This window comes from Balaenoptera acutorostrata, chromosome 2 (assembly GCF_949987535.1).
Source record: "Balaenoptera acutorostrata chromosome 2, mBalAcu1.1, whole genome shotgun sequence".
NCBI lineage: Eukaryota > Metazoa > Chordata > Mammalia > Artiodactyla > Balaenopteridae > Balaenoptera > Balaenoptera acutorostrata.
The window spans coordinates 12467425-12487936 of NC_080065.1; the positions used below are offsets into that span (position 1 = coordinate 12467425).

The following is a 20512-nucleotide window of genomic DNA, read 5'->3' on the forward strand; positions in this document are numbered from 1 at the left end:
CTCTTTATAATCATCCTCTTGATTCAATTAGTCTTTAACCATAAGGGGCTTTACTAAGTGGAAAGGTAAAGTTAGAATCCTTTGCCAAACTGAAGAGACTCAGGACATCTTCACCTAAGTGTGTGTTATGAAAGATTATTCTACAACAGGGAGCTGATGCCCACTTGATATGCCTACTATGTATAAATACATTTGCAAGAATTCATGCTTTGTTTTGACTCTAGCTATCAGTACCTTTAGTGGCAATGTTAACTGAAATCAGCTATTTCAAAGCCATCATCCATTACATACAATAATGTGAAGAGGAAGTTTGAATCAGAATAATTTCTGGAGAAAATTTCTGTGTCTGTTGCAATCAAAGAAATGGAATGTCTCAGAGAAAAATGCTCAGAGATAATGACTTCAGGTTTAGACTGTAGTCATTATAAAACATTTCAAAATTGGAAGAAGACAGTTTTCCAGGAGATTAGCAGGCTGTTTTTATTTACGATGGGTCTTACAGAGATTTAAAGCAGTAGTTCTCAACCTTGGCTAGATATTACAACCTCCCAGGGAGCTTAAAAATAAGTGCTAATAACTCAGTGTCTCTGGGGATGGGCTCCGGTGGTTCCAATATACAACTGAGATCAAGAATAATGGTCTGAAAAAGTGTTTTTCATCTGCTTTTGTTTACATAATAAAAATAAGGCTTGGAGCTCTATTTTTAGGGATGTAGTGGTGGTGGTGTATTCAAGGTGAGGAGGGAGGGTGAGGGTAGGTATGTAGGTCTCATTTGTCAATGATGTTATGCTATAGGTTATCACTGCAAACCAATTTTGAATAATTAGGAAAATCAACAGATAACAATGGTAATTTGGTTGATGAAACCACAATATTATGACTTCAACCTACTGTGCATTCAAATAAAACCTAAAAATTATCTGCCAGATGCTGGAACAGCCCTGTTCTGGGGGTTCCAGCAGCAAACAAGGAAGCTACTCCCCCTGCTCCCCTGGAGTTCATATTCTAGCAGAACGATGCAACACCTCCCTGTGGCTGTCATCACATTCATACGGTGCTAGGCGTTGCCAGGACTTTCAAAAGAAGCATAAAAAGAGAAAACAGAGAAAGATGTTTTCCTTGCTCCTAAAGAGCTACTGGCTTGGCCGAGGAGACGATACTGCTGCATCCATTAGCATTATGCACTCATATGTGTCTTGTGCACAATACTCCTTATGTGCTAAATTTGGGAAAATACATTGATAAACATGAAAGAGTTCAAATAGAGCACAAAATTAAAGAAAGAGTTCTCAGGGAAGCTTTGTAAAAGGGGTGGAACTAGAATTTGTCTTGGAGGACGGGTAAGGAGTAGATAGAAAGGAGGTGGTGAAAGAGCAGCTGTGGGGAGTGGGGGATAGAATAGCTCAAGTGGAAAGAGAAGGGTAAGAGCAGGGACAGTGGGGAGAGAGCCCAACTGGAAGGACAGCTGTGAACTTAGGAACAGTAAGTATTGAGGTTGGGACTTCCCTGGTGGCACAGTGGTTAAGAATCCGCCTGCCAATGCAGGGGACATGGGTTCAAGCCCTGGTCAGGGAAGATCCCACATGCCGTGGAGCAACTAAGCCCGTGCGCCACAACTACTGAGCCTGCGCTCTAGAGCCCGTGAGCCACAACTACTGAGCCCATGAGCCACAACTACTGAAGCCCACGCACTTACAGCCCGTGCTCCACAACAAAGAGAAGCCACCACAGGGAGAAGCCTGCACACCGCAACGAAGAGTAGCCCCCGCTCGCCGCAACTAGAGAAAGCCTGCGTGCAGCAATGAAGACCCAACACAGCCAAAAATAAATAAATTTATATAAAAAAAAGTAAGTATTGAGGTTGGATAGAGACAGTGAGAGTAAAATTATTTAAGGTCTGAAAAATGTAGGTAGTGCAGGGATCTAAACATCTCCTCTGACTCAGAAAGTAATGACTGGGCTGTGATGCACAGAGACATCTCCAGAATCTGCATGTGCTCAGCTTCTAAGCCCAACTGTAGGTTAAATACTGATCACGCTCTTGAAACATTTGAATCAGTGGTAAAAACTGAATTTAACTAAAGCCCAGATACAGCTAAAATACATGTTTCATCAACTCAGCCCTCCACCTTAGCAGACTGATAGAAGAAATGGGGTGTTTTGTTGGAGGTATGTATTATCTACTTCTGTCAATTCTAATATTTTAACACACAATGTCTAGCATAAACAAGAAATCACAAGACATGTAACGAAGCAGGAAAATGTGGCCAAAAATGAAGAGAAAGGATAGTCAATACAGGCAAATCCACAAATAACCCAGATACTAGAATAAGCAGACAAGGACTTGATCTGTGATATAAGTGTTAAATATCAAGTGGAGAAATGGACAACATGCATGATTAAAAAATGAACAAATTCAGCAGAGAAATGGAAACTATAAGAGAGAACCAAATGGGAATTCTAGTACTGGAGAATAAAATGTCAGAAATAATGAATTTATGTGATGGGCTTTACAGAAGATTGACCCAGGACAGAGCCTTGAAGCAGAGTGGAGGAGAAAAAGCCAAAGGAAAAGAAAGAAGAAGGAAGAAAACTAGGAAAGTTTTCTCTTGGGAACGAAGTTGTATGAATATTTCAAATGCTTCTCAGAGGTTGGAGCAAGATCAGAAGAGAGACATGCCCATACTAGGAAGCATGGAGACTCTTGCAGGGGCCTTAATACAAACTGTTTTACTGAAAAATAAAATCAGGTGGCAGAGTTCACTTTGTATCATGCATATCATGGAAACACCGAATATTCCTTTATTGGAGGATTTTACGAAGGTCAGGGTGGCAGTAGTGATTTGGGGGTGGGAGCTCAGAAAGGGTGAGAGGGACAAAGTGACCCAGATAGGATGCCATGGGCATGCCCTGGACTTGCCATGCTGCAGGCTGAAATTGGAAGGTGAAATACACATGAAGAGTAAGGAATTCAAGAAACTCCCCAAAGAAGTGTCAACAAGATATCCTGATAGATTTACTGTCTAAGGATAAAGAAAAGAAGGAAAAAACCCCAAAGTGTCTATCCATTTCTGTCACTGGAAAAATAGGGGCAAATAAAAAACTAGGGTTTCGGTTAGTATCTGAGGAGTAAAGGGGAGGATGATCTGAAAGTTCAACCTTTTGAGTTTCAGGTAGAGTGACAGAGCACAGGTGTCTCGTATTGGGCTGTGGAGGTGGGAGGCCTGTCTTGGGTAGAACTTCTCAATTGTTTCCTCAGCATGGCACACATAGAAAATGCTAATACCTGTACTGTGTCCTGGGGTCAGAGCTGTGCCCTGCTGGGGGCTACGGATCCAGGCGCTTGCTCCCCAGACCTTCCTGAGGGCTGAGGGCATCAAAGTTGCGGCACATCTGTGACCCATTCGTGGTACACAGTGTGGGGAACTCTGGTCTAAGGAAGCAAGTTGAGGCCTTGTTCCCTGCAGTAGCCCCAGTGGTCCTTCCATAACTATTTGCTGGTGAGTGAGGCCTGTGGCTCGTCTCTCACACACACCCTCTATTCTCACTTTTTAAGAGTAACAAGGTTGCTAAATAGACATTTCTCCAAAGAAGACATACAGATGGCCAACAGGCACATGAAAAGATGCTCAACGTCGCTAATTATTAGAGAAATGCAAATCAAAACTACGAGGTATCCCCTCACACCAGTCAGGATGGCTATTATCAAAAACTCTACAAATAATAAATGCTGGAGAGGGAGCAGAGAAAAGGGAACCCTCCTACACTGTTGGTGGGAATGTAAACTGGTGCAGCCACTACGGAAAACGGTATGGAGGGTCCTCAAAAAACTGAAAATAGGGCTTCCCTGGTGGCGCAGTGGTTGAGAATCTCCCTGCTAATGCAGGGGACACGGGTTCGAGCCCTGGTCTGGGAAGATCCCACATGCCGCGGAGCAGCTGGGCCCGTGAGCCACAACTACTGAGCCTGCGCGTCTGGAGCCTGTGCTCCGCAACAACAGAGGCCGCGATAGTGAGAGGCCCGCACACTGCAATGAAGAGTGGCCCCCGCTTGCCGCAACTAGAGAAAGCCCTCGCACAGAAACGAAGACCCAACACAGCCAAAAATAAATAAATAAATTAATTAATTAAAAAAAAAAACAAAAAACTAAAAATAGAGCTACCATGACCCTGCAATCCCACTCCTCATGGGCATATACCCTCCAAAAGATGAAAACTCTAATTCGAAAAGACACATGCACCCCAATGTTCATAACGGCACTATTTACAACAGCCAGGACATGGAAGCAACCTAAATGTCCACAGACAGATAAATGGATAAATAATATGTGCTACATATATACAATGGAATATTACTCAGCCATAAAAAAGAATGAAATAACACCATTTGCAGCAACATGGATGGAACTAGAGATGATCATACTAAGTGAAGTCAATCAGAGAGAGACAAATATTATATGATATCACCATATGTGGAGTCTAAAAAATAATAGAAATAAATTTATTTCCAAAACAGAAACAGACTCACAGACATAGAAAAAAAGTTACGGTTACCAAAGGGGAATGTGGGGGAGGGATAAATCAGTAGTATGGGATTAATTGATACACACTACTATATATAAAATAGAATAACAACAAGGTCCTACTGTATAGCACAGGGAACTATATTCAGTATCTTATAATAACCTATAATGGAAAAGCATCTGAAAAAATGTATATATAACTGAATCACTTTGCTGTACACCTGAAACTAACGCAATATTGTAAATCAACTGTACTTCAATTAAAAAAATAGATAAGTACCTGTCCCCCCCCCAAAAAAAAGAAAAGGAAAAGAGTAACAAGGTCACTTATAATGGACCTGACTCTCACACAAACACTAGTCGGTATTAGTCTGTGGAGTTAATATTCAGTTAAAAAGTTTAACATCACTTTCCATTTCATAGCTATGACATTCCTCTCTGATGAGTAAATTAAAGTGTTCAAGCCTGCAAGTGAGGACCATGGGAATTTCTTATCCTTTGATCTACCTTGCACATTGAATACCCTCTAATGTTGATGCTGGAATATTAGTAACTCCTAATGAAAAGCAACATGTTGTACATTACCATACGCCTGCACCATTCTGGTTTGTGCTGTCTCGAGTTCAACTGCCTACATTAAATAGTAAGGATGATCAAATCTGGGATTCAAAGGATATTAGGTGCTTTAGGAAACAAGCTGCTTGTCTTTTATCATTCCACTCCAAAGCCAGTATTTTACCTGACATTGTTCAAAGATGTTATCATACACAAAACTGAATAGGGAATTCCATTTTAAATTTGAAAAAACAGGTTTGCCTCAGAGACAGTACATTTTCATGAGCTTTCTTGGTTATAAGAGAAGAAATCTCTAAATTTCAACTAAGTGTCTTGAAAGAACTTTTGGGACACTTTGAGGAGGAGCTGTGGGGAACTGCCTGATTCTTTGCCTCTCTTCTCCTCTTTGACCTCAGTCTGGCAGGATGAACAGATGGGCTTTCTCTTCTCAAAGCATCTCAAGAAGCTTGCTTCTTCTCAAGGAGCAAAATCTGCTTTTGTACCATCTCACAGACCAGCATCCTAGCTCCTGGCCTCAGCCGCCCAGATGCTAGGGGAGCTGCCCTGCCAATCTTCCGTCACCTCCTGGGTCCCCGGCCTCTTCTGGGGCTTGCTGTGTCCCTCGTCCTGGATGGCTGCCTCACCTCTCTACAGTGTCTGCCTTCTCTTCGTCTTACTGCCTTATGTGTCCTCCAGGTCAGATCCACTGGGTCATTCAATTTATGGCATCAGCCTATATACCCTTTTTTTTTTTTAGCAGAACCCCCAATTACATCTACCCTTGCCTGCTCTGCAATTCCTCAAGATCCAGCATAATAAATACAATCAAACATAAGGCAGAATGGCTAAAAAAGTATTCATTTTAAAACTTTTAAACTACTTTCTAATCCATTGTTTTTAGTATTAGAAAGTAAAAATAACAATTTATTTCCACATGATTAAATGTCTTTCCCCGCTTTTGGCAAGGGGAAGAGCTAGCAGTTAACATGGAGAAGGAATATAACTTAAAAACATTATTCTGCTAAAATCCTCTTTTTTATTTTCGATTCTCAAGAGTGGGAGTATTTGGGAGAGCCATTTCATTTCTTATGCATTCTCTTCTCTAAAGCTTTTCTTCTGAAACTGTTTGACCAGGCATTACAATAAATACCGAAATGGTCCAAATAAAGTTAGGTGTTTTTTTCCCTCTTTTCTTACAGTGGAGGTTCTGAAATCTGCATCAACTGGAAATTTCAGTGGACTCAGTCAGTTTTGCCTTTTCCCCACATGGAGTATTTCCAAGGGGCCAATCATGAAGTCTTGTTTAATAAAACCATTATTGGCCCCTCAATTTATTTACAACTTCCCCTTCCAGGGAATTCTTATCTACCAGACCCAGCCGCCAAAATTCCCCAACAGGTGTCTGAAGTTCATTAACAAAGAACCCATGTCTTTGCTGGAAAGGAGGGCAGCATTCATGAGATTAGGCTCTCGGGTTTGGGAGATGAGAGCTCTAACACAGGCACCTAATCTGAAGATACCAAGTTCTGGCCAAAGCACACAGCTCTCCGGCTGCCTAGAATTTGGCTCGTGAAATCAAGTTATTAAAGCGAGTCAGCAAAAAATGCTCTGAAAAATCACCTTGTCTGGGAAACCGGGCTTCTTTTAAAAATACTAATTGAAATTACATGTGTTTTAATTAAAACAACATCTGCCAGGGTCTGAAGAAACATGTTTTGAAATGCAGAGAAGGTATGTCTCTAAAAATATCCTCAAACCTACTAAAGTAATGCTTATACATTCCCAGGAATAAAAATATTACTTTGCCTCCCAGGTTGCACTGAGGTTTCCAGAGCCTCAAGTCTTTCCCTGGGCACAGGTGGGATTCCCCAGGGTCAGGAACACAGATAAAGAAAGTGCCCATGTGTGATGAGTGGCCTGTGAAAAGTCTGCCCTCCAGAATGGGGTGTCCACATCCCAGCGGGTTCTGCTACACGGAAGCCACTGGCATGAGATGAGAATGTAATAAAACACACGCACGTGTGTATTTTAACTGATGGTAGTGCCATACGTTTTAAGAGCCCTAGGAGACACTGTGAGTGCAGTGATATTCTGAATACTCAGAGGATGATGGCCAGGATGTGTTTCATTCCTACGCCAAAGAATTGAGACAAACGTTGAGAAATGATCTCCTGAGTAGCATCTGGAATGCTGCTTCATGGAGACTGAGACACAGGCTTAGGTGTCTGTTTATTCCCCAAGAGAACAAGCTCTCATGATTCGAGAACTGGGTAAAATAGATCCCAAAGTCTGGATGAAGATCAGGGCTGCCAGGTGTGGAATTCCACGGATACACATCTCAAAATTTCAGCTGTGAGATGACTAAACAAAAGAGAATGTTTACAAAGCTACACACATTTAGGACAGTATGGATACAATGAAGGTACCCCCGTTTTCCCCCTCCAGTTCTGCAAAGGAAAACACATTTCTCACCAAGTAAAGATCTGGCACAGGGGCAGGGGCTGGCGGGGGAGGGGTGGTTAACATTCCATCAACATTACCTTCTCCTTTGTTCTGTCTTTATTTTCACTTAAATAGAGAATGTTTTTATGTAATCCTTTAAATATAAGCAACCACTGTCTATAAAGAATCATTAGAGTGGTCAGCTAAAATCTTTTATTTGAATATTTAAAATAGATTGTAGCAAGAAAAAAGGCTAGGAAGGGAATGTCCCTTGTGTCAGCCCCGCTGCCCCCTCCTCCCCAGAATGAATGAAAGGGACGATCTGAAAACCTTGAGAGAAGCAGCAATGGGCTTGTTGCTTAAATCATAATTAACTCCCGGGCAAGAAACTGCCCTTCTTTTGTTCCTGATTTCATGAGTGTGGAAAAGCGTGAGACGTGCACTGCTAGGTGCCCCTGGAGACTTGGGGCTCCCTTCTCTTCTGTCCCTTTTGGGGGACAGCTGTGCTTAGGAGCCAGCAGGCTCCCCTGGGAAACGGCCCTCCCTGATGCCGGAGAGTCCGGATTCTGTCTGGTGCTCCCTTTGAGGCTGGATTGGGTTGAGAGGGTGTTGCCTGGATACAAGAAGCTCAGAGAGTTGACAACGTGAAAAGAAGGTCAGCCCAATGCGAAGAATGGGTCATATCGTACGAATGTATGGAGGCAGCATTCTGCAATTCCAAACGTGGTGACCTGGCCTCCAGACGATAACAGAGTGCAGGGAAAGGGTCACGCAGGGCAGAGGGGACGTGGCTAAAGGACTGAGATGAGCTGGGGAAGGAAGGGCCAGGTTCACAAAGCAGTGGACGGTCCTTCTCTTCAGTCCGGGGAGGGGAGGGAGGCAGCCGGGAGGAGGCTTCCAGCGCCCCAGCCCTGGCCCGCCTGCCGGAAAATGTGGCACGTAGCCACCACCCAGGGAAGCGAAGGGAGGGTGCCCTGCGAGCTCCGCCAGTGCCACCCGCAGGGGTGCAGTGGCTCTGCCAATCTCTGATAGCTATCTGGGCATACGCAGAAAGTGTTACTACTTCTTACCCGGTCCTAAACCTCTTCCAAAGTGGCAGCAGAATGAGTTTGACTAGAGTCCAGGACTTCAGGCAGCATCTGAGCTGTCTTTCTTTCCTCTCTTCCCTGGATGCTGTGGGAAGAGGCTGAAACAGACCTCCCCTCTACCCCTCCTCCTCTCTTTGTGGGATTCCCCAAACCTCCTCTAGATCTGTTCTCCAGAATAAAAAACCCGTGTTATTCTCCCGTCAGAGAATTAGTGCAGCAAATACGTACTGAGCATAGCAAAGGGCTAGGCATGGTAGGACATACAAATAAATATGGAACCTGATTCCTGCTTCTTATCTCACTGGGGGGAAATGCAATGCATACACACAAAAAAAGACAACACAAAAATAAAATTACATAATGGAAATCCAAGATAAATTAAAAGATTTTTTATCAAGTAGGTATTACCCACCTCCTTTCTGTATTCAAGGAGCAGTGTTCATCAGGAAGGCCACCCAGAGCTAGGCTCTGAGTGATGGCTGGGGGGTGAGTAAATGCACAGAGATGAAAGAGCATGCCAGGGAGGGATACAGCTTGGGTAAAGGTTTGTGAGTGGGGATGATGGTACAAAAACCGGTCTGGCTGAATAATTCATCAAAAAGAGTGGTTAGGGGTAAGAGGCCGTTTGGTAACACCACCCAGTACTTCTCCTGTCCAGTGTTCCTAGGTGTTTGAAGTTTTTATTTTGTTAGTTTTGTTTGTTTGCTTGTTGGCAGAGAGGATAGGGAATCTGGCAAAAGAAATACCTGCCATCTTCATCAGGAACTGTCAATGTGCTGAAATGGATGGCATTTTGGTAAACTTATTAGAGCAATACAGTGTTGTTTGTTCTTTTCTCTGAAGCTAATTATTACCATTAAAAAAAAACTCTTTCTGAATGATGAAATAACACTTTATGCAGAAGGATAATTAACAGTTTTGGAAGGCTGCAAAGAAATGGATGGATGTGCATTCACCTGGACCACTGCACCACTTCATTTGGAAGAACACAAAGATCTACCTGTAGCTACTTATCACCTGATGGCAGAAACATACACAGAACCATGGACACAGCCTGAATGGAAAGACAAGGAGAGGCAGAGTATGTGACACTACTTTTATTGCTACTATCTTTAAAAAAAATTTTTTTTGAAGAAATCAAAGAGGAAATCAAAAAATATCTTGAGATAAATGAAAACAAAAGCACAACGATCCAAAACCTATGGGATGCAGCAAAAGCAGTTCTAAGAGGGAAGTTCATAGCAATACAATCTTACCTCAGGAAACAAGAAAAATCACAAATAAACAACCTTACACCTAAAGCAACTAGAGAAAGAAGAACAAACAAAACCCAAAACTAGTGAAGGAAAGAAATCATAAAGATCAGAGCAGAAATAAATGGCATAGAGACCAAGAAAACAATAGAAAAGATCAATGAAACTAAAACCTGGATCTTTGAAAAGATAAACAAAATTGATAAACCTTTAGCGAGACTCATCAAGAAAAAAAGGGAGGGGACTCAAATCAATAAAATTAGAAATGAAAAAGGAGAAGTTACAATGGACACCACAGAAATACAAAGGATCATAAGAGACTACTATAAGCAACTATACACCAATAAAATGGACAACCTGGAAGAAATGGACAAATCCTTAGAAAGGTACAATCTCCCAAGAATGAACCAGGAAGAAATAGAAAATATGAACAGACCATCACAAGTACTGAAATTGAAACTGTGATGAAAAAACTCCCAACAAACGAAAGTCCAGGACCAGATGGTTTCACAGGTGAATTCTATCAAACATTTGAAGAAGAGCTAACACCTATCCTTCTGAAACTATTCCAAAAAATTGCAGAGGAAGGAGTACTCCCAAACTCATTCTATGAGGCCACCATCACCCTGATCCCAAAACCAGACAGAGATACCACAAAAAAAGAAAATTACAGGCCAATATCACTGATGAACACAGATGCAAAAATCTTCAACAAAATACTAGCAACCCAAATCCAACAATACATTAAAAGGGTCATACACCATGATCAAGTGGGATCATGTGTGCTACTACCTGAACCTCATTAGAGCTGATGGGGTGGACTGATTGTTGTTCAATAGCTTATTTGGACTATTCCTTATCATGGAGTCCAAGGAAGATGAACCTTTCCTTAACCAGAGTTGTGGTAGCTGCCCCCCCCCAATTAAAAGAATGATCTAAGAAGAGATGTAATTTAAACTGGACCCCAGTGATGAAAACAACTGGATTCCTTCTGAAATTCTGAGTGTCTGCATACATCTAGTAAACTTTAGTAGGAAAATGAACTGGTTTTTGGATGATTTTCTTTATTAATATAAAATCCTTTTCTTTAGTTAATGTTTTATTTCATTTGCTTACTTAATGTTTTGCTGCTGTGGAGTTCATTATAAGATAAAGGCCAGACAGGAAAAAATTCAGTTATTCATTCAGCAAATATTGATGAATCCCTGGTATGGGTCAGGCATTGTTCTAGGTACACGAGCTACATCAGTAAACACACAAGGTGGAACTTCCTGCTCTTAATGGGTTTACATTCTAGTGTGGAGAGATGGACAAGAAACAAGATAAATAAATAATATGTTATATATTAGAGGGTGATTAGTACTGTGAAGATCAGTAAAGCAGAAAAGGGGATAGAATTTTAAGAATGGGCACCAGAAAAGGTTGTATTGGGAAAGTAACACTTGAGTAAAGACCTGAGAGGGTGAGGACTGACCACAAGGACATCGGCAGGAAGAGGAGTCCAGGCAGAGGAAGCTGCATGTTCAAGGGCCCTGAGGCAGGCTTTTGGCTCTGGTCATAAAGGAACTGCAGTGAAGCAGTGGCCACAGAAAGGTTAATGCCAGTGAGGAAGAAGGTGAGGTTGGAGAGGGAACAGAGAACTGGATTGTATAGAGCCATGTCTGCCTTGCAAAGACTTAACTTTACACTGAAAGAAATGAGGAGCTGATGGAAGCTTTTAAGTGGAGAAAAGACATGCTGTAAGGTTTTGATAGGACCACTCTGGCTGCTCCTTTGAGAGTAGATGGTAGCGGGTGAGGGTAGAAGCAGGGAGACCAGGAAAGTGGCCATGGTAATAACGCAGGTGAGAGAGGATGGGATCTGGGGGGACAAGGCAATGAAGGTGAGAAGGGTCAGGTTCTGGGAAAATTCAGAAGGAAGACCAGATTTGTTGATGGACTGGATATGAGAGTAAAGAATCAAAGGGGACAGCAAGGTGCTTATCCTGGACCACTGCAGGGACAGGCTGCCATGTGGAAGCCTGCAGAAGGACTGGTTTTGGGGGAAAAGACAAGGAACCCAGGTCTGGAGATGTTATACTTGAGATGCCTGTCAGACATCCGGTGCAGGTGGTGGACAGACTACTGGATACAGAGATGTGAGATTCATACCAGAGATATCTATCGGGGAGTTTTCAGAATATAAATGATCTTTAACACCAGGAAACCATACGAGGTCACCAAAGCTTTGATTGAGAGTTGATAGAAAAGTCCAAGTTTAATTTTGTCTTTGTTCTTGGTTCAAAGTCGTTGCATCTTTCTTTTCAATACATAAAGTTCTGTAGAGCATTTTCTTATAAAGAACCACTACTTTGATACAATATTTAAAGCAAAAGAGTTGGCAAAGGTCACATTTCCTTTCTCCTAGATAGAATAGAAGAGTGTTTTTTGGTTCAATTCTGCTTTTCTTACTCAAGAAAAAAGTTATTGACTCCATAAAGCCTATGGCTGAGATATTTTCACTCCTATTTTTAAACGTTTGGTTCCCTTTCCTGTCTGGTGACATTTGATAGTAAAGGCTTAATTTAACATGGGCAATATGGACTTCCAAATGTTCCTGCCTCAGAGACAGTTCTAGATAACTGGCTTCTCGGAAAGAAGAGACGCCTTGAAGCTAGAAAACAAATCAATAGTTCCCTATTTTGTTATATTTTAATCTACCAAAAGAAATAAAACATCCAAATGCACAACACCTAGTAGTTCGTACCCAAGCAGTAGACTGATTAACTATTGATTTTCCCTGCATTTTATAGAGGAGCCCTAGGATTTGATTACAAGCCCCAGCTCTGTCCTGTCTAAAACACCTATGCAAGGAAAAGGAAAGTGGATATGGAGAGGACTAATAGCGTAGCTTAACTATTTAACATCCACCACCACCATTTAAATTAAATTCAAACTAAGTATAATTATAAAATCGTGAGTTTATGTCACGCCTTATGATGTACTGCAAGCATAACAAATAATTGCATTTATTAGACGTAGATTTGAAATCTGGTCCCTGTGAATAAATAAACGGCTTGGAGACCTGCAAATACTTTGGTATTCATTGGAGGATATGATGGGTATTGCGAAACGTCAAGAGAAAAGTGGCTGGTTCCCAGGTCATGAAGTGCTTGGTACGCCACGTTCAGGAATTTGGATAGTGGAGGTAGACCGTTGTATCTATGCATAATTTGTATACGAGACTTGGACCCACGCCTGGTACTCCAGCTGCCCCAGGAATGGAATCTTCCCCCTTTGCCCGCTCTCAACTGCTTTTCCCAAATCCCCCAGAAGCTGCATAACCGGAACCTTTGCCACGATGGGTGGTCCAGCTCCCTGCTGCCTGACCTCCACTGATACCTGCTCCCTGTGGGCAAGCTTCATGCTGCACTGATCAACCACCCTACCAGAGTCATCTCTTCGATCCCAGGAGGACAGTGGTATGTGCGGACGCCGTGCCTCTCCCCGGGCAGGTCCCTGTGGTTCATCATTCTCCAAGCATCAATCGACCTTGGCCTGGGTGGGCATCTTCCCAGTTACAGAGGGAGGAACCAGAAGGTCTCTCCAACCTGGGCTCCCACCACTCACTCTGCACCAGGCACACCAGGCCCTGCAGAGGCCTTGAACCCAACCGCGTGCTTCCAGATCCCCTTCTGGGAGGCTGTCTGCAGAGGTTGCCCCCTCCGCTTAGATGCTCTTCCCCCCAGAGAGCCACAGGGCCCTGTTTCACCTCCCTCAAGTTTCTGCTCAAACGCTACCTTCCCAACATCTCCTATTTTGACTTTGACCTCTCATTTAAAATCACGACCCCTTACGCTAGGTGAAAGAAGCCAGACACAAAAGCTCACGTCTTGTGTGATTCCATTTATAGGAAATATCCAGAATAGGAAAATCCATAGAAAGCAGACTGGTGGCTGCCGGAGCTGGGAGGAAGGGGAATTGGGGGATGACTACCTAATGGGTACAGGGCTTTCCTTAGGGTGATGGAACTATTTTGGAACTTGACATAGGTGCTGGTTGTACGACATTGCCAAAATGCTAAATGGTACATTTTAAAGTGGTTAATTTTATGTTATGTAAATTTCACTTCACTTTAAAAAAATTGCAACCTTACTAATTACATTGTGCCTGACCCACCTCCATTTTCCCCCATAGAAAGTTTCTACCACACTGTGGGATTCATGTGTGTATTTTGTTGGCTGTACATCTCCCCTCTTCAGAATGTAAACTCCACCAGGGCAAGGCTTCCTGGCTGCTTTGGTATCACCTCTGGGCCTAGAACAGGCCTGGAACAAAGTAGGTCATGGACAAAAATTTGTTGAATAAATAGATGAATGTATGCCTCTTTAATGCTTCATTAATAAAAGAGCCTCCCTATTTCTTGAACACCAAACTAAAGGGAGATGATTCTTTAAAAATACGATTAAGGAGCCAGTATAGTCTAATCCGAAGTAAATTTTAACAGAGAGAGAGAGGAAGAAAAGTGGCCTGTATCCCATTAGAATTCCAGTTCACAGCGTGGAAAGCAAATAAACAGCCGACAAGGATTTAGAGGATCAGGACGATGGTATCCAGTGCTGAGCACTGCGGTCATTTTTAATTTGCAAAGATTAGAAATGTCAACAAACATCGCATTTTCCTCTAAAGTCTAAAAGATAAATCAGCGCACTGATTTCCGCTAGAAGGAGAGCCGGAAAAGCAAGGCCTCTAACACATGCTCTGTTTCTGTACATGCCTATACATTCTGCACGTGGATTCAACCACAGGAAGTATACTGTACTTCAATTAAAAAAAAATGCAGACACTGTGAATCGGAGGGAACATACCAATGAGCTCCTTATTCCTGACGTCCAAGGCCATGTTCCGGAGTGCCGTGGCCACTGCACACACCACTCGGTCATTGTCTATCCGCAGCAGCTCCACAAGGATGGGCAGGCCTTTCTCTTTCCGGACAGCAGCTCGGATATACACCGACCACTGCAAATGAGGGGAAGCAAAGACATTAGGAGCTGGGGTGGAACCCCTACAAGCAAACAGCACGTGTGGGTTTTCACACTGCCGTCTACAGGTGCCAAAAAGGTTGGATGATCAAGACCTCGTTGTGGAATGGGTTGAGTGTGTTAGACATGTATTTAAACATTTTAACTTTATTTTTGTCTCCAACATAGGATAAAGGCTTCAGCTTTAATCAGTTAAGCACTCTTCATTTCGCCGGTGCCAGCCTTCTCAGCCCCTGAGTTAGGAAGCCATTTGCGTGGTGTCTATACTTGGTACTTTACGATATGGAGGTCTGGGACAGGAAAGGCTGGCTATTGACATCAAGAGGAATAAAAAAAAAAATCCTGGGAAAAGTAGAAAACGATAAAAGGTTGACTTCTTAAAAAGAGACTTGAATTTGGAGGTGGGGCAGAGAGGTAAGTTACAGAAAGTACTGTCAATTAAGTTGTTTGCTGAATAATTAGGAGGAAATAAGTCAGAAAATGGTAGGGGTGAGGAGAGGTAAATATGACATCGAAGATGGAGGGTGAAAATTGTAAAATTAAAAAAATCAAAATATATAATATTATACCTAGGGCCATAATTCAATGTCTAACTTATAAAGTAAGCATACAATTTGTTGTGGGTTGGCAGTCGTTGGCCTTAGTGGAACACACCTAAGGCTCTTTATAGAAATGTACTTGCAGTATCAGGACCATAAAGTATTCAGATTCATTTAACGGAATACAGGTAGGCTCAGGTTTTCCAGACATTTGCATATGTACACTTTATACTCCTGTACAGTGTTCCAGAGAAGAGCATGCACCATAAAAATCAACCAATATAAGGGTTTACTCTGTTGAAATTTCAGTTATGATCTAAGAGAATTAAATTCATAACATGAGGTTCTGGATTCTGTGGCAGAGTCCTCCTGGGGACCACCAAAGGTGGACAAAGCTCCCACCCCTCCACGCCAGGTCCCTCCACCCCCTCTCCCCTTTGGGGCAGGCACCCCAGAGCTGGCTCTCACCTGTGGCAGGCAGGGAGCCCCCTCTGGCAGTGAACGTAGGGCATATGCCATGCCTGCCACATCCTCAGCCCAGCCCTGCATGAAATATGAGATTAAAAAAACACACAACTTCATCCCGTCCTACGTTAGAGAAGTCACATTCACATAGTTTCTTAACACCATCAACTCAGACCGAGTGCTTTTCTCCTGCCCCTACTCTGTGCCTCAAGCTCTACGAAGCCTGAGGGGGTGGGGACGCTCATGGAACTCACTAGAGCATCTCTTGTCTTCAATTAACTATTTCATAGTCCCAACCTCAGGGAGCAAAGAAATGGATGGTCAGTAAGTCTTAGACATGGAAAAAGCTTGAGCTTTGGCAGCTGCTTATTGAAATTTGGCTGTGAGGATGGGATAGCCCTTCCAAGGGAAGGCGTTTCATGAAGACAGTTCGAAACCTCCGTCATGTCCACAGGAAATGTCATTTGCAATTTGGCATATGCTGAGACATGATTTTCATCTACTTCCTCCCCTGCTTGTGAACCTTTTGGTCTCCAGGGCCCAGAAAAGACTAGACACCTGGGCTTCTGCAGCCCATTCATTGCTGGGTTCTTCCTTAAGACTAAGGAGGGAAGCTAACGGAAAAGAAACTAATGGAAGAAAATGGAAATCAGAGTGGGGGGGGGTCAACATTTCCATATTGCAAGGTAAACATCAACAATATATTTGAACACTGGGGAGATATTCTGGGACTTTTGAGAGACCAGACAGGATGTTCTGGGAACTCGGGCAGGCTGAAGCATGGGCCCAAAGATGACCTCTTCCCCAGAACCACCTCTTCCCAGACCCCGGATGCTGGCTTGTGCATTAGTGATCTCTTCTAATCCCCCAAACTCCTGGGAGAGTGACATTACTGTTCTTGTTTTATAGATGAGAAAATCTAGACACAAAGATTTTAAACAACCTGCCCACAGGTGTCACCTGTGCCCTTGGTCCCCAGTCTTCTTCCTCTATCTGCTCTGTGATGCTGACAATACTCTCTCCTCTGCCATTATCTCATTCTCTCTTGCCTACACCTCTGGGCTCGGTCTCCCAGAAACTGCCTTCCCCTCCCCTCCGTCCTTCCAAACATTGAGAGGGGAGAACCTGACTATATCTGAAATGAACCAGGAAAGGTAGGCTATAACTTAACGTTTTCCTCCTTAGAAGTCTAGCTATTATATCCCTTCATGTTGGATGGAAAGATGATTTGGTGTTTGGAAAATAATGAGAGTCCTTCAGCTTTGCTGATGACTGATTTGAGAGTAACCAAAAATGGCTATGCACGGCCAAAAATGTGTATGAGTTGTAGATACATCTTTTTGGTATGAGAAAATGGTCAACAGTGATAGGTTCTAAGTGAAAAGGGAAAACCAGACAATGGATTTGATCTTATGTTATCAATATACAGAAAATAACCTTTATTTTGAAACTTTTAGTTGTGTGTGTGTTTGTGTGTATATGGAAAATCCCCAGTATTAGCTCAGTATATGACAATTCAGAATGAATGATTTACATTTCATTCAAAAGATGATGCAAGTTTTCAAAGTTTTCTTAACATGCAAGGATAGTGATGCTTTTTAAGTAGCAGCCAAGCAGTCTTGGAATAGGTCATGTATAACCCACATGTGAACCTATGTGCAACCCAACAAGAAGGAGTAAAGACAGCAGAGAGGTGGAAAGAGAGAAAGACATGATACAGTACTGGGGAGATGAGGAGTATTTCCCAAGTGCACTCAACACAGAAGTGCGAGGCTCATACAGAGTTTTTCCAAAAGAGAAGTGAGTTACCTTGGATGGCACTGCAGCCCCTGGGGTTAGCGACGTGTATGAGTTGCCAAGAGCTTTGTAATTGAAACAAAAGAAGAAGTATCACTGGCATGAAAATAGATGAACAAGAGAGATAAGTGTACCTTAATTCATTGTGGTTGAGGTGGAAATCTTTGGACAGAACTTGACTTTTTGCAAACAGAAAGAGAGCGTCATGCACTGAGCTCACCAGTGAGGAGGGAAGGGACAAAGCTGGTAGACCAGGATGGCTTTAAGAAGCATGGTCCATGAGCTGAAGAGAGGATCCTTGATGATTCAAAAGGAGGAGAAGGAAGAGAAGGAAGAGGAGGGGGAGGATGAGAAAGAAGAGATGGAGGAGGAGGAGGAGGAGAAGAGGTGAGGAGGAGAAGGGGGGGGAGGAGGAGAAAAGGGGGAGGAGGAGAAGAGGCGAGGGGGGAGGAGGAGAAGAGGGGGAGGAGGAGAAGAGGGGAGGGGGGAGGAGGAGAAGAGGGGAGGGGGGAGGAGGAGAAGAGGGGGAGAAGGAGAAGAGGGGAGGGGGAGGAGGAGAAGAGGGGAGGGGGGAGGAGGAGAAGAGGGGAGGGGGAGAGGAGGAGAAGGGGGGGAGGAGGAGAAGAGGGGAGGGGGGAGGAGGAGAAGAAGGGAGGGGGGAGGAGGAGAAGAGGGGGAGGAGGAGAAGAGGGGAGAGGGAAGGAGGAGAAGAGGGGGAGGAGAAGAGGGGAGGGGGAGGAGGAGAAGAGGGGCAGGAGGAGAAGAGCAGAGGGGGAAGGAGGAGAAGAGGAGGAGGAGGAGAAGAGGGGAGGGGGAGGAGGAGAAGAGGGGAGGGGGGAGGAGGAGAAGAGGGGAGGGGGGAGGAGAAGAGGGGATGGGGGAGAGGAGGAGAAGAGGGGAGGGGGGGAGGAGGAAGCTCTGGTCCAGGAGGAAACAGCACAGAAACAGGACCCAGGTTGCTCCTGGTGAGATGCTTTTTCCCAATGAGGACCTCAGGAGAGTTATGATCCCTCAAAATAACCTCAGCTGAGACACACCTCACACTTAGACCTGTACTAATTCATTTAGTCCTCATCTCAACCCTATGCAGTGGGCACTGCTGTTACTCGCATTAGACAGATGAGAAAAGGTCACACGCTGTAGATGCTCAGCCAGGTCTTGAGCCCAGGGAGCAGTGCTCCAGAGTTGGTGTGACTGACCACCACTCTCATATGCTTCTCAGAAACACAGGGTAAGTTAGACAATCTGCACTCCTAGTTGATCTAATCCTTTACAAATTCACCGATTCACTTTGGCATAACAATTCATGTGTTTATTTTAGTCTTCCAATAACCCACCTGGCACTCCTCTAAACTCTCGAGTTAAAGAGCCTTCTAGTACTGTCAATGGAGCTACTGGATGTTTCAATCTGTTCTTGAGAACTACCTGCCAGGATTTAGCAAATCTGAGACAAGAAGTCATGTATAATTGGAACGACAATGAGAAAGGCCTTGTGTCAGGAAAGGATGTCTTCTACTTGCATGTGATGGGACAACAATTCGAAATAATAAATGCTGTTTCTTCTCCTCCTTGCCCATGGCCTTCCTGGAGAGAGGCTCCACCACGATTTGGTCCAATGAGGTGATGTCAGGATGGGACAGATAACAAAGCAGCAAACAGTTAGTGTTTAAGGGTAGAAAGCACAGATGCAGGTGAAAGATGGGATAGACTTGAAAGGGAATGAGAATAGACAGAAAATATTATGACCCCTCCTCAGATCCCACACAGAGCTTCCAAGCAGTGGAGAGAAAGGATCCAGGTTGGGGAGGAAGCGAGAGATGTAAAAGTATCTTTGGGGGCTGTCACCTGAAGTGCCCCTGGACAGGTCCTCCTCAGTGTGTGAGAGGCTGGTGATAAAACCCCCTGGGAGATAGAAGAGCAGAGAGTCGACAGAAGCTCTGCTGCCCTTCCTGGACCTCAGTGCTGGTTGCACAAGACTCAGGAAGTCCTGCCATGAACCATCACGGAGCAGGGGCCGCACAGTAGGAATGGCAACAGAACTTGCTGGGCAGAAGAGGATTCCTGTGGTCCCAGTGTGGCACGGGGTAGCCCCGGAGTGTTTCTGTGGTCTTGAGTGGGAGGGCTGTGTAAGTTAGCCAGGGAAAAAGGCCAAGGATCCAGGGCTGCAGAAGGGTTAGTTGGCCAGGAGGTTGGGATGCATCAGAATGGCAGGCACGGACTGTGCCTGCATCTCTAGGAAGCTCAACAGTGGGGCGGCAGGTGTGGGCCCGGAGAGCACCTTGGACCAGAGGCGGTCCAATCCCCAATTGCCCTGTCCCAGCTGGGAAACCAGTAGGACAAGGAGGCTTGTCCTGGGCAAGAGGCAGCATCAGAGAGAAATGATTCCAGACGGAAATGAATACCCCATCTCCGTCCCCCGCAGGGATACGAATGCCTGTAAGACCCCCAAGTTTAGCAGCAACCACAGGGGGGCAGGAGAAGATGAAGGCTGACAAGCATAAATGTGGCCAAGTGCTAAACCTTGAGGGACTGGGAAATAGCTGAATTTGATTGACTTTGCTAGAAGTGTCTAGATTATGTGATTTTTTTTTCTTTTTTTCCTTTTTTGCATCAGGCAAAACGAGGGCTCCAGATGACTTTCAAAAGAGAACATTTCTGGTTGTGGATCTGCACTCTTTTTCTGCTTCTCGCTAGCAGATGATGACCCTAAGAGTAGCCTTGGAAGATCACATCTTTACCACACCTTGAAGATGGCAGAACAGCTGTCAGCCTGGGTGAAATAATTCATGGAGGGGAGCTTCCCTCCTCACGCACCTTCCCTCACCTGTCAC

General features: G+C 44.0%; 1 protein-coding gene across 4 annotated transcripts in view; it reads right to left on the bottom strand.

The window, feature by feature from the left end:
* CTNND2 (catenin delta 2) overlaps window positions 1–20512 on the bottom strand; it is a 953172-nt gene that overhangs the window by 91475 nt on the left and 841185 nt on the right. For 2 of the 4 annotated variants that reach the window (XM_057541330.1, XM_057541333.1), the window contains 2 exons: window positions 15888–15962; window positions 14707–14857 (listed from right to left, as the gene is read on the bottom strand). In XM_057541330.1, the coding sequence (XP_057397313.1) occupies window positions 14707–14857; window positions 15888–15962 (226 nt within the window). The remainder of the gene's footprint in view (window positions 1–14706; window positions 14858–15887; window positions 15963–20512) is intronic. The other 2 variants (XM_057541331.1, XM_057541332.1) reach the window with 1 other exon arrangement.